We start from the raw sequence: 14,227 nt of genomic DNA, 5'->3' as shown, positions 1-14,227 counted from the left end.
CCCCCCCGCCCCCCACCAGTGCCCTCCCCCACCCACATCCCCTGCCACCCCAGCCCTGGGCTCTCTCTTCCCCCCTCACCCGCACCCCCTGCCGCCCCAGCCCTGGGCTCCCCCCCAAACGTGACCTCCTCGTTCACCACAGCAATCCCCGTTTACACTTGCAGTGGAGATCAAACCATTTCTCCTATTTTTATTTCACTTTAGTATAAATCTCGCCCCCCCCCCATCCCCTGCAACCCCATCTGTAGTGCTCCAAATGCACATGGAAGGCATAGGGACTAACCCTCAAATCTTGTACCCGCAAAGGGATGGGGAGCTAATAAAGAGGGTTCAGGCAGAGGAGCGGGTGTGGGGGTGCTTGGGGGCTCTACACTGGCAGAGAGGTGGGGTGTGATGTACTCGCGGAGGAGGGTAGAGGAGGAGAGGGGGTATCAGGAAGGTTGCGGGAGAAGAGGTGCAGGGGAAGGGGGGAGGTGCGGGAGGAGAGGGCTGGGGGAGGGCACAAGGGGAGAGGTGCGGGTGAAGGGAGGGTACAAGGGGAAGGGGTGCAGGTGAAGAGGGTGAAGGGAGAGTACAAGTGGAGGGGGCTGCGAGCGGGATGGGGGGTACAAGGGCTGAGAGGGGCAGGCGCTGACAGCTGCTTCCCCAGGCCCGTGCAGGCAGAGCCGAGAGGACAGACACTGACCCCCAGGTGCCCGAGCCGCGGGGGTCCCCCGGCAGGGCAGTATCCCCCGCTGCCCCGCTCGGAGCCGGGCTCTGCCTCTCCCCGCCCAGGGCAGGCAGCGCGGGGCTGAGGCGGGAGAGGTGCGCGGCGGGCTGGGTCCGGGGGCAGGAGGGGGCGGCGGCAGCTCCCTGGCAGTTCGGGCTGCCCAGCCACTCGCCCTGTCAGTGCGCGAGCCGGGATCCGCGCCCCCTGCCCAGCCCGGCGGCGCCCTGCACAGCCCCCTCGGGCGGGGAAACGCCGCGCCGCCCTGGGGAGACTCAGAGCAGCAGCAGGACCCCTCCCCCCTCCCTGCATCCCGGGCCCCACTTCCCTCCCTCCCGCCCCGGCTCCTCACACCCAGGCTGGGCTGCAGCTCAGGCTGCCCGGCCGCTGGAGAGCCGGAGCGTCATCCCCCGGAGCTGAGCCCCTCTCGCCGCCGCAGCCGGGCTCAGCTCCGGGGATGACGCTCCGGCTCTCCAGCGGCCGGGCAGCCTGAACTGCCGTCCAGCCTGTGCGACTCCGGCTGCCGTGAGCGCCATCTAGCGTCTGCATCCAGAACTGCAGCGTCAGTTCCAACAGCCTGAAAGCCTCAGCTGACAGGGAACAGCTTGGTTCAGGGCCGGCTCCGGCTTTTTGCGCCCCAAGAAAAAAAAAGGGGGGGGCTGGAGTGCCACCCCTTGGAAAGTGCTGCCCCAAGCACATGCTTGGAGCACTGGTGCCTAAAGCCGGCCCTGCTAGTTAAGAATGCCACTTCTGGATGGATTCTTTCTGATCCCAGGACATAGATTCTTCTCTCTTTACCAAAGCTTTGTTCTAGAGGAAGCTCTGTCAACCTCCCACAGTGTGCAGTGGGGTTTGTCCTTTCACACAAGTCTAAGGTTCATTGAAACAAACCAGAAGAGAAAAGAATGGGATTGACTTATATGAGAAAGGGTTATTCTTTTGAGAGTGCAAAGTAGGCAATGACCTCTTTGACTCCAGGAACAGGGTTATCACAATTTTTTTGCGGTTTTTAGAAGAAATTGGTAAAAATTCTTGGCTGGTGGGAAAGGTAAATAGGTTTGTTTTCAGTTTTAAAAGAAGGGCGCCTATACCATGAATGTTCAGAATTGGGGTTTTTAATGATAGCACATGTTTCAATGTTATTTTTACATCTATGTAAATTTTTCTAGTTCCTTTTGATTTTCATGGATTTTGGGCATGTAGGAATAGACTGAGTCAAATGAGAAAAGCTTCAGCTGCTGTACTGAGTAATATCTGGGATGTCGGCAGGGATGGCACACCCTTTGGTGCTATGCCTTTGTCATTAACTGAGCTGCAACCATTACAATCTACTAGAAGGGTGTTCAGCCTTGGAGATCAAAAACATGACCTCCTTTTGGAAATAATTTCCCCCAGTGTACCTCTGCATGTTTTACTTTTCAGGAAGAAAAAGGAGATCTTTGTGATTGATCCTTCAAGCAACCTGTACTATAGGTGGCTGACCATAATCGCGACCCCAGTATTCTATAACTGGTGTTTGCTAGTGTGCAGGTATGGATTTATATTTAATGTTTATTTTAGGCTGCAAAAGGAGTGCCTGGTTTGTCTGGAACTGGAAAAGCCCACCTGATTCTTTTATTTTAATATAGTGCCCAGACTTTTTCTTCCCCATTACTACTGCTGCATTGCTCATTCACTAATTAGTTTTCTTGAGGATATGCCTTTTTTTTTTTTTTAAGATTTAGGACAGGGATCGGCAACCTTTGGCACGTGGCCCACCAGGGTAAGCCCCCTGGCGGACCAGGCCGATTTGTTTACCTGCCGTGTCCACAGGTTCGGCCGATCGCGGTTCCCACTGGCTGCGGTTCGCTGCTCCAGGCCAATGGGGGCTGCGGAAGTGGCCCCAGCACATCCCTCGGCCTGCGCTGCTTCCCGCTGCCCCCATTGGCCTGGGACAGCAAACCATGGCCAGTGTGAGCCGCGATCGGCCGAACCTGCGGACGCGGCAGGTAAACAAACCTGCCCGGTCCGCCACAGTGCTTACCCTGGCGAGCCGCGTGCCAAAGGTTGCCGATCCCTGGTTTAGGATTATGTGTCAGACACCTGTTCCAAATCCTTTATTCTGGTTTCTGTTCTTCTAAAATGCGTGTATATAATATACATACACACCTACATATGCACACCACATATGTGGAAACGATATCTGTGAGATAAAATTAAGAGTCCCGTACATATATCATGTTCTTTGGACTCCCTACACTCTGCTCACTAATCCGTCTCCCCCGAACAGATTAAAACAGCTGCCATTACTCTCCGTCTCCCACAAGTAGCCCAACAAGCCAGATAAAAGTTCTACCCCAGCTCTCGAGGTGTAGGACAAGTGAGTACTGCATCAGTGATAGGATTATGCTAGGAGAATCTTGCCACCAATCATGGATATAAACAGGAGCTTTCTACTGTTGATGAGAGGAAATTCCAGAAAGATGGAAATTCTTTCTATGCCTTTAGCCTAAAAGGCCCCAAATTCCCTGGGCCTTAAAATCCTGATATTCTGTATAAAAACGCTATTTTAGGTGATTTTGAAGAGTGTTCTTCTCCCTCCAAGTCTGTATATTTGGACTCATGATCCTAATGAAGCCTATTGTTCCAGGCAGAGGGAGCTGAACATATTAGCAATAACATTTAAGATGTTTTCTTAAAATAGTTTTTTGGTAAAAAATGTGCCCCTCCACACACACTGGATGGAGCACTATCAAGATTTTCTCAGCATTCATTTTGAATTACCTGCAGAATTTACTGCTAAACTCATGCTGTTAAAACCTTAATATCACACCACACCATCGTGCATTTTCTTTCTTTCTCTTTCATTTTGTACAAAAAACATAGCACTCTTGTTAAAAGCTGTTTCTTCATTATGCAGTGTAGTTGTAGCTGTGCCGGTCCCAGGATATTAAAGAGACAAGGTGGAAAAGTATTATCCTTTATTGAACCAACTTCTGTCTGTCTGCCTAAAAAGTCTTTGACTGGCAGCAAGCATTCCCAAATCTGTGAAACCTGTGCCTGTAATGGCATCTGTGTGCCATCTAGTGGCTACAGTACAAAGTGAAACTAGGCCAATGTATTTCTCTAGGCACTGTTACATTTATGGAGAAACTTGTGGTGGTCAATACAGGGATAGATAAGCTGGTGGATGGCAAGCAAGATCGGGGAGTAGGCAGAGAAGAGTCATTTAAAATTAGTATGAGGAATTTTGACATGGCTTTTCCTCCAATGGCAGGAAGATATTACTGGAGTACGTGAAATGGACAATCGGACTCAGTGTATCAGAGTCATGTGGGCGTGCTATGGAGGCAGATCACTTAGTCTCTGGGAGGCATGGGAGATGGTGTGCCCTGTGTCTCGCAGGAGCAAACCTTCTTCCAGTTGATCCAGGAATTAACTTGATGGGATCTGAATGAATTCTGTACAGTCCTCCTCTGCTTGTAGCTCTGATGCTGTGATGTGAGATCTTGAGGATCTGAGCTGAGAGAACTGACGCAGAGTAACGTGTGTGGGATGTGTGTCTATATGTGAAATTTGCCCCTGCTATGTAAGACCTTTGGTTTCAGAAATATCTCATTATGTTAAGTCATTACATTTAAATTCACAGCAAATACTCCAGTGCAGACATGATGCCCACAGCCTGTGCAGTGCCAGCAACAGTTGCTAAAATGCGTTTAGAATACACATATAGTACTCTCTGCGCCTGCTTATACAAGAGGAATGAAATCTTCCGTGTCTTTGTGGTTTTTTTTAGAGCCTGTTTTGATGAGCTACAAACTAAACATATTATATTATGGGTGGTCTTGGACTATAGCTCAGATATCATCTACATACTGGACACATTCGTCAGATTCAGGACAGGTGAGTCCTCTTAGGATTTTACATTGTTTTCAGACATAACATGGGTTATGCCCTACTAGATCAGTATGCCGGTGGCCCATATAGTTCAGTATCCTGTCTCCAACAGCATCTAAAACTAGATGCTTCTGAAGAAAACACAGGAAACTCTGAGGTGGGAAATTATGGAATAACCTGTGTTTAGGGAAAGCTTTTCCTAACACCCCTCAATTAGAGATTGGTATATTCCCTGTCTTATATCCCTTCCAAATTTAAAAACAAAAACAAAACAACCCTAGATACTATGATGGTGGATTTCTTTAAATCCATATAAATGTTGAGTACTGTTTTTTAATCCTGCTAATGTCTTGGCGTTAATGATAGTTTGTGGCAATGAATTCTACAGGCTGTTTATTCTCTGTGTAAAAAAAAAGTATGCCATGAGGCGACGGAGCCAGTTTGCCTGCAAGAGTGCTGTGACAGCCTCTGCTAAGAACTTTTCTCTTGCAGTGGATTTGAACCAGAACTTTAATACTATGTTGTGTGCAACCAAGCAAATGACATCAGTACAATGGTGACCACAGTTGCAGGAGGGATGTAAACCCTGCTATTGCCTTGGGAGACATTTAAACAATTCACAGCAGAAAGTAAACTCAGCCTCCTTATCATTTAAATTTAGCAAGTAACTTGTTTAACAAATCAGTATATCTCAGATAGATATCTGAGGCCTTAAGACTAATTCATTTGGCTTCACCTTATTTCCACATGAGGCCAACCATACCCAAAAAGATTCCTTCTGCAGTGTACTACAAGGGGGATTTCTAACAATCGAGAAGAAGATGGGAGTTCATTGGTACTGCACAAGGGATACAAATGCAGTCCTAGACCTTGCATGGGACTATTCTGATTAGGATTGTAAATCTGTCAAAGCACTGCTAAAATGCTGACTCAACAGTCCTGGGTTGGGGTTGCAGAAATGCTATTGTGAGTCATTTAGTCACTTCAATGCAGGCATCTGCAGTGGTTTCTGTGAAGTGGTGGAATGTGGAAGTGTTCTTTTAAGTGATGTCATTCAAAAAGGCCATTCTAGGAGCACAGGGCCATGGAAGGAGGAACTTACTTTAGAGAGCACTGGAGTGGTTAATTCAAAGTGCAGCTGAAAAGGAGAGGACAATAGGGTGGTCTGAAGGAATCAATGTGAGACTAGAAGCCAGGACGTACTGAATTCTAATCCTGGGTCTGCCACTGACTTGCTGTGTGGCCTTGGGCAAGTCATTCATCTCTCTGCCTTATTTCAACCGTCTGTGAGATAAGGGAAATAATGCTTAACCACTTACCTCACATGGGTGTTGGGAGTATTAAGTCAGTCAACATCTATACAGTTCTTTGACAGTACTATATAAGAGATACATATTATTAAAATAACTTTGACTTCCAGCAGATTGAAACTGACCTACTCAGACTTAATATGTTTCTTTGTGGTGATTAGAATGGATAGACAGACTCCCCATCCCTCAACCCAGTCCCCGTGTTTGGAATATAAATAGTACTAACAATAACAACCTTTTAGCTCAAATGCTACAGCTGCTGCTTTACAGATCACTGTAGTGGCAGATTCCTAACAGACAGGAATTACCCTTATATGAAAATGTTGTTGTGTGCACCACTAATTTACTGTAAGGGGACTCAAGCAATACTTTTATTAGGTGTATAGGACTGTCAGTTCTGATCAGATCACTGGCCCACGTACTCCTGTCTCTCACTACACCCGGTATCTGATCATTCATAATGCATGTAGCCAATTGTGCAATGCAGTAGACAGGGCTGGCTCTAGGTTTTTTGCCGCCCCAAGCAAAAAAATTTTTGGCTGCCCCCCGTCCCAGCCCTGGGCTCCTTGCCGCACCCCCCGCCGCCCCAGCCCTGGGCTTCCCCCCACCCCCACCTGCACCCTCCTTCCGCCGCAGCCCTGGGCTCTCCCCCTGCCCCCACCTGCACCCTCCTTCCGCCGCAGCCCTGGGTCACTGGTAACTCGCTCCCAGGGCAGGTCATTCAGCAGGAATTTTAGGTGTGCACAGAACACAGACAGGATTGGTTCCCATATGGTTACAGAACTGCAGTAAAGTGGAACAATTTTCAACTTGTGTGATTGGAGGATATCTGGATGCATATTATAAGACTGTCCTACATAAATGAGGAAAAGTTGAGGTGCCTTTATTATTCTTTTGTTCCACTCTTTCTTTCTATGGGGAATTTGCCAATGCAATATCACTGTCTTCCTTTTAAACAAACAAAGAAAAAGCAATGGCTGTTGAAAATAGCAATTCCAGTCCTAATAACCACTGGGAAGCATTTCTTGCTCAATTTTATCCTACTTTTTCTATAGCAAGTTACAGTGGATCAGTATATTTGATTTGGGAGAAATGAAGTAACAGCTGCCCAAACTGAGCTTGAGCACTCCTGAATTTTGAGGTGTTCAAATCTGGAAGGCAGGTGCTGGGGGGGGGGGGGGGGGGACACACACACCTGTGGCTCTGCAGGAGAGCACGGCAGCATGTATGCAGCAGCGTGTCTGGCGCTGCGCGAAGCCAGACATGCTGGTCTGAGTGGCACGGTAAGGGGGCTGGGGGGTTGGAGAAGGGGTAGGGGGTTCCGGGGGGCAGTCAAGGGACAGGGAGAAGGGGGGGTAGATGGGTCAGGGGTTTGGGGGGGCACTCAGGGGACAGGCAGCAGTTGGATAGGCATGGGAGTCCCAGGGGTTTCTCAGGGGACAGGTAGGGGGTGGGGTCCTAGGGGGGAAGTTGGGGGGGGGTCTCAGGAGGGGGCAGTTGGGGACAAGGAGAAGGGAGGCGTAGATGGGGGTGGGGTCCCAGGAGGGGGCAATCAGGGGACAAGGACCAGTGGGGCTTAGATAGGGGATGGGGTCCTGGGGGGCAGTTGGGGCAGGGGTCCCAGGAGGGGGTGATCAGGGGACAGGGAGCAGGGGGGTTGGATGGGTTGGGGTTTCTGTGGGGGGCAGTCGGAGGGAGTGGATGGGGGCAGGGTGGGGCTACCCTCCCTCCCCGTGGAGTGTCCTATTTTTTGAATGTTAAAATATGGTATCCCTGCCCTTCCCAGTGCAGCTCTCCATTCATAGCAGGCTGCAGCATGAGGTCTCAGCTTCCTCCCTCCCTCCCCCTCTTTCCTGTTGGTAGTGGCCAAGGGAATGCTGGGAAATGTAGTTCTTTCCCTGCTCCAGGGCTGGCTCTATAGGCAGGGAGCTAACCAAGGAACTACAGCTCCCAGGGCCCCCTGTTGGTTCTCAGCTCCCAGGCTGGATCCTTGCCGCCCCTGCAAATGGGCTGCCCCAAGCACGTGCTTGCTTTGCTGGTGCCTAGAGCCGCCCCTGGCAGTAGAAGAGGGATCCTGATCCTCGCAAGTGATCCTCTTTGCTGTGAAGATTTCTTCATTTGTACATTTCTAAAAAACTTCCAAAAGCTGCTATACAGAAAAGGTGTTGCTGTACTATCAATGGAATTTTCCCCCTGCAGGGGCTAGTAGAGAATCATTTGGATGTGTATTCTCCTTGCATCTTCAGTAAGCACTACTCAACTGTGTTTCATAGGCAGGGCCAGCTCCAGGCACCAGCTTAACAAGCAGGTGCTTGGGGCAGCCAAGGGAGAGAGGTGGCATGTGCGGCAATTCGGGGGCGGCAGGTCCCTCACTCCCTTTAGGAGCGAAGGACCTGCCGCTGAACTGCTGCCGCCGATCGCGGCTTTTTTTTTTCCCCAATTTTTTTTTTTTTTTGCTTGGGGCGGCAATTGTATGTAGTTCCCCTTGGAACACTGTTGCAATCTAGATCTTTCAGAAGTGACAAATAGCACTGCAGCTGTACTGCTCAGGAATCCTATTACTGTAAGAGTAGAGTTGGCTTTTCAGGTTCTCCCATTTCCCAGTACACAACCGCACTGATTTCAAAGTTGGTTATTGGCCCAAAACTTACATTTTCTCATTTCTTAAAATGTAACTTTTGCTGTAATCTTTGGTATAAAGAAAAATCAGCATGTGTATATATCAACGATCTGATCAAAAGATGAATCAAGAGCAAGAAGCCAATAAAGGGGAATATTACAAGGGTTCAGTCTTGTCAGATATTTATTAGTAGCAGCAAAATACAGGTTTTGCATGAAGAAAATGAATAAAGTAAGATAATTAACTTAAGGTACCGTATAGCATGGCCACTGATTGTGTCTAAACACTGAGGCCCAGATCACCAAAGGTATTTAGGCACCTATCTCCTATTGTTTGGGAGTTAGGCACCTACATACCTTTGATGATCTGGGCCTGACTTCTGATTGACTGGTTGGGTATTTGGAGGTAGGGGGATATAATAACTGTGTTTAAACCCACATCTCAATCACATTTACACACCCAGAAGTCCCATGATAGGGTCGATTCTATTAGGGCCCCATCCAAAACTCATTCTTTTCATTGACTTCCATCAGCTTTAAAGCAGGCTCTTACACACCATGTCAATATCACCATTCTGTAAATGAATTGTGTGGACAAAACCAAATAATGAAAGACACAATATTAAAAACCTGTGTTAAACAATTGTAATGGGATGTTCTTTAGTGGGCGCCTTAAATCATGTATTCATATTTTTTATTTTTAAAAACTAATTTTTTTCACAAAATCAAGATGCATATTAGAAATTCTGGTGGCCATCTCGCAGGACCAAAATGATTCTGAATAGTGAAGTATCTCCCTAGAGAGAAAAAGTCGACTCTGAAGATTTTATTTCCTTTTGGAATCTGGGATTTCAGCCACCCTCTGCAGATCTTCGGCTGACAGCTCAGGCTCTTTTGGTGTGACTGCTGCTGGAATACTGTGTCCAGTTCTGGTGCTCACAGTTGAAGAAGGATGTTGGTAAATTTGAGAAGGTTCAGAGGAGAGCCATGAGGATGACTGAAGGATTAGAAAGGCTCCTTCTAGTGATATACTTTAGCTCAGTCTATTTAGCTTAACAAAGAGATGGTTAAGGGGCGACTTGATTATAGTCAATAAGTATCTACTTGGAGACCAAATATTTAATAATGGGCTGTTCAATCAAGCAGAGAAAGGTATAACACAATCCAATGGCTGAATATTGGAGATAGTCAAATTCAGACTGGAAATAAGGTGTAAATTTTTAACAGTAAGAGTAATTAATCATTGGAAAAATTTACCAAGTGTCGTGGTGGATTCTCCATCACTGACTATTCTTAAATCAGGGTTGGCTATTTTTCTAAAAGATTTGCTGTGGGAATTATTGTGAGGAAGTTTTATGGCCTGTGTTAGACAGGGGGTCAGATTAAATGATCACAATGGTCCCTTCTGGCCTTAGACTCTATGAATCTATGAGTAAGTGTTTATTTTTGGTAGAAAATGCTCAATGACTCATTGTAATAGTCTAGTTGGCACTGGTTGTTCAGAGAGTAATAATAATACTTAGCTCTTATATAATGCTTTTCATCAGTAGATTTCAAAGAACCTTACAAAGGTCAGTATCATTTATCTCCATTTTACAGATGGGAAACTGAGGCAATGAAAGACAAAGTGACCTACCTGAGGTCACCCAGCAGGTCAGTGGCAGAGCCAGGAATAAAACCCAGGTCTCCTGAATCCCAGACCAGTGCTCTATCTAGGAAATAAATAAACCTTCTTCCCTGACCGGTTAGAGCATTAATTAATTGCTTTTAATTAAGATTTCATTTAAAAAGTTACATAAAGCTTATTATTTTACCAACATCAAGACTATCTCACAAATACTTTAATGGGCCAAATGTCAACCCAATAGTTTCCATGACTGGCTCTTTTTTTCACTCATAATTTTTTGAGAGATTGTAAATGTCTCACTGAAACACAAACAAAAAAGAGTCATCTCCCCAAAAGAAAAAACACCACCCCAGCTTAATCTTCAGTACAAGAAGAAAATCACAGATAGCTAAAAAAAAATCTATCCTGTTATGTTAGGGTCTCACTGAACATTTGTTGCATTCTACTATATGCTGCTTATTCTAAGATTTCATTTGAAAACATTAAAGCCCTGATCCTACAGACAATTACACATGTGAGTAGTTCCACTGAAGTCAGTGGAATTAGTCACAGGAATAAAGTGAAGCATGTGTTTGCAGGATCAGGTCCTAAGTTTCTATCCTTTCTTATTGCAAAGATACAGCCATCACAACATAAAGGAGACAGGCTGCTGCTCTGTAACCCAGCCATGCAGAAAACTGCCCAACAATAACAGGGTTAACCCCGTACTATGCCTCTTCACCTGAATTATTGTGAGCTTCAAAAACTAACTGAGGTTGATTAAAACGTGGGCAATGTCTTTCTCTTTCTTCTCTTCAAACAAAACTGTGAAAATTAAATGCAGAAACTACATTCAGGCCACATTCAGTTAGAACAGTTAAGAACATAAGAAGTCAGAAAATACAAAAGCTAAGGTTACCAGAGCAATGTGAGCTCAGCCATGTTACACAAACATAGTATTGTCTAGTTTCTGCTTTTCCTGCTTACATGTTTAGCTTAAATCTTATTGTTTATGTTGTATACCATAAAACAAACTGGATGTACAACATGTCTGAAGTAATGCTTCCGGTGGAACATAATGCTTGTCTGGCTTTTTGTGATTTTTAACTATGCAGCCATACCTTAGTATTGATGTAACTTTGTACATTTAGTATTGAAAACAAGTGGGAAGCTCCCGCTGAAGTCAATAAGGGAGGCCTTTGTGTATCCAAGGAGCAGAATTTGATCAGCTAGTTCATATTGTATATTTAAATACTATAAATATATTTAAAATATAGATTATTTTTTCATATTGTGTCACATATTTGTCTGCATCACTAAGCCCGAGTTATTCACTTAAATTGGGAGAGGAGTATTGGTCTTGTGGTTAAGGCTAGCACTAGATTGCAACTTTCTAGAGAGCAGTTCCCAGTTCTGCCACAGACTTGCTGTGTGACCTGGAGCAGGTCACTTAGGGTATGTCCACACTGCTATTAAAAACCCGCAGCTGGCCTATGCCAGCTGACTCAGGCTCATGGGGCTTGTCCTCGTGGGGCTGTTTAATTGCAGTGTAGATGTTCAAGGTCAGGCTGGATCATGGGCTATAGGGTCCTGCGAGGGGTGAGGGTCCCAGAACTTGGGCTCCAGCCCAAGCCCTAATGTTTACACTGCAATCAAACAGCACCTTAGCATGAGCCCTGCAAGTCCGAGTCAGCTGGCATAGGCCAGCCGTGGATGTTTAACTGTAGTGTAGACATACGTTTAGAGACTGATTTTGCTATCCTTACACTGAAGAGCATCTTAATCCATAGACTTCAGTGGGACTAATCATGGAATAAAGTGCTACTCAGCATGAGGAAGAGTATCAGAATCCGGCCCTTAATCTCTGTTAACGTCGGGGGAGGAGTGTGTGTGTAATAATGCTCCCATTCATGGCGTGGCTTATCTATTTGGACCCTGATCCTGCAATGAGATCTGCACAGATAGAACCAACACCCACATGGAGCTATACTGACTTCATTAGGACTTCATGTTTCAGTGGTCCAAATAATTGTCTTTGTGAGTTTGGGGCCTTTATACTGTAAGCTTGTTGGGGCATGTGCTGTCTCTTAGTGTATAGTGAATGTTTATCACAATGGACCCCCAGTCTTGGTTGAGATCTCTATGTGCTATTGTAATTCTACTGCTACTACTAAATATAAAGCTTATACAATATCTTTTTATGAAATATACCAGAAACCTATGGAAAGTACATTAATGTCCATATATATTATGATAAGTTTCAAATGCAATAATGTCTTCAGTATTTGCAAGCAAATAAGAATCCTTCAGGCATAAGCTGCAGCCTCTTTCTGACTAATTATAGGCCCATCTTCTAACGTATTCTAACAAAAAACTGTTATTTTTTTATTCTTTTAAGGCTTCCTTGAACAAGGCTTACTAGTCCAAGATGAAAAGAAACTAAGACAACATTACACTACTACCGTACAATTCAGATTGGATATGCTCTCTCTTTTACCAACAGACCTGGCATATTTAAAACTTGGGTTGAACTACCCTGAACTACGGTTTAACCGCTTGCTGAGGTTTGCCAGGCTATTTGAGTTTTTTGACCGCACAGAAACCAGGACAAACTATCCAAATATGTTTCGGATTGGAAATCTTGTCTTGTACATTCTTATCATCATCCACTGGAATGCATGTATATATTTTGCAATTTCAAAGCTTATTGGGTTTGGAACTGACTCCTGGGTCTATCCCAATGTGTCCCATCCAGAATATGGACGTCTGTCCAGAAAGTATATTTACTGTTTGTATTGGTCAACACTGACACTGACAACAATTGGAGAAACTCCGCCTCCGGTGAAAGATGAAGAGTATCTCTTTGTGGTCATTGACTTCTTGGTGGGTGTGCTGATCTTCGCTACCATTGTCGGTAACGTAGGCTCTATGATTTCCAACATGAATGCCTCCAGGGCAGATTTCCAGGCCAAAATTGATTCCATAAAACAGTATATGCATTTCCGAAAGGTGACAAAGGATTTGGAGGCCAGGGTCATTAAGTGGTTTGATTACCTCTGGACCAACAAGAAAACAGTAGATGAGCAGGAAGTTCTTAAAAACCTGCCTGACAAACTTAAGGCTGAAATTGCTATCAATGTCCATCTGGACACGCTAAAGAAAGTGCGTATTTTCCAGGATTGTGAAGCTGGGCTTCTTATTGAGCTGGTGCTGAAGCTGAGACCTACAGTCTTTAGTCCTGGAGATTACATCTGCAAAAAGGGGGATATTGGGAGAGAAATGTACATCATTAAGGAGGGGAAGTTGGCTGTGGTGGCAGATGATGGCATAACACAGTTTGTTGTCCTAAGCGATGGCAGCTACTTTGGAGAAATCAGCATCTTAAACATCAAAGGTAGCAAATCTGGTAACAGACGGACAGCCAACATCAGGAGCATTGGTTATTCCGATCTATTCTGTTTATCCAAAGATGATTTGATGGAAGCCCTCACTGAATATCCTGATGCCAAAAAGGCATTGGAAGAGAAAGGGCGGCAAATTCTGATGAAAGACAATTTAATAGATGAAGAGGCGGCAAAAGCAGGAGCTGACCCTAAAGACTTGGAAGAAAAAGTGGAAAGACTTGAAAGCACTCTGGACAATCTACAGACTAGGTTTGCTAGGCTCATGGCAGAATACAACTCAACCCAACTCAAAGTAAAGCAGAGACTCACCAAAGTGGAAAACAAAATGAAGAAATATGGAAGTGGCTTCTTATCTGATGGAGGGGAAGAGTCTGTAAAAACTGAGGAAGTGGAGAAAAAGAATTAATAGTTCATTTATATTTCCTCATTCAATCTAGAATATTTCAGCATGTAAAGCCATAAATATATATATATATAAACATATTATATATGTGAAAACACACACACACACACACGATTATTTTTATATGGACTCCAAGAGAATGGTTTTTAGAGTTTTTAACTAAAGCAATATTTTCTTGTAAATAGGAAATTGTTATTTTTATCTTGTTTTTAGGAGGAGATTTTGGATTGTCATTTGGGTCTTTTTTTGTACTGATGACATGTTTCTTATGAGTCATGCTCAGATTATCTTTAATGTGGTATG

At 45.2% G+C, this 14,227-nt stretch overlaps 1 protein-coding gene across 2 annotated transcripts in view; it reads left to right on the top strand.

The window, feature by feature from the left end:
- CNGA3 (cyclic nucleotide gated channel subunit alpha 3) overlaps positions 1-13,927 on the top strand; it is a 40,328-nt gene extending 26,401 nt beyond the window's left edge. For both annotated transcript variants that reach the window (XM_065418226.1, XM_065418218.1), the window contains 3 exons: positions 2,129-2,236; positions 4,482-4,588; positions 12,516-13,927. In XM_065418226.1, coding sequence (XP_065274298.1) covers positions 2,129-2,236; positions 4,482-4,588; positions 12,516-13,927 — 1,627 coding nt within the window. The remainder of the gene's footprint in view (positions 1-2,128; positions 2,237-4,481; positions 4,589-12,515) is intronic.
- The last annotated feature ends 300 nt before the right edge of the window (positions 13,928-14,227 follow it).

The sequence above is a fragment of the Emys orbicularis genome, chromosome 1 (genome assembly GCF_028017835.1).
Source record: "Emys orbicularis isolate rEmyOrb1 chromosome 1, rEmyOrb1.hap1, whole genome shotgun sequence".
In the NCBI taxonomy this organism is placed as follows: Eukaryota; Metazoa; Chordata; order Testudines; family Emydidae; genus Emys; species Emys orbicularis.
Note: the sequence above shows the minus strand (reverse complement) of the source record. Positions and strands in the feature narration are given on the sequence as shown.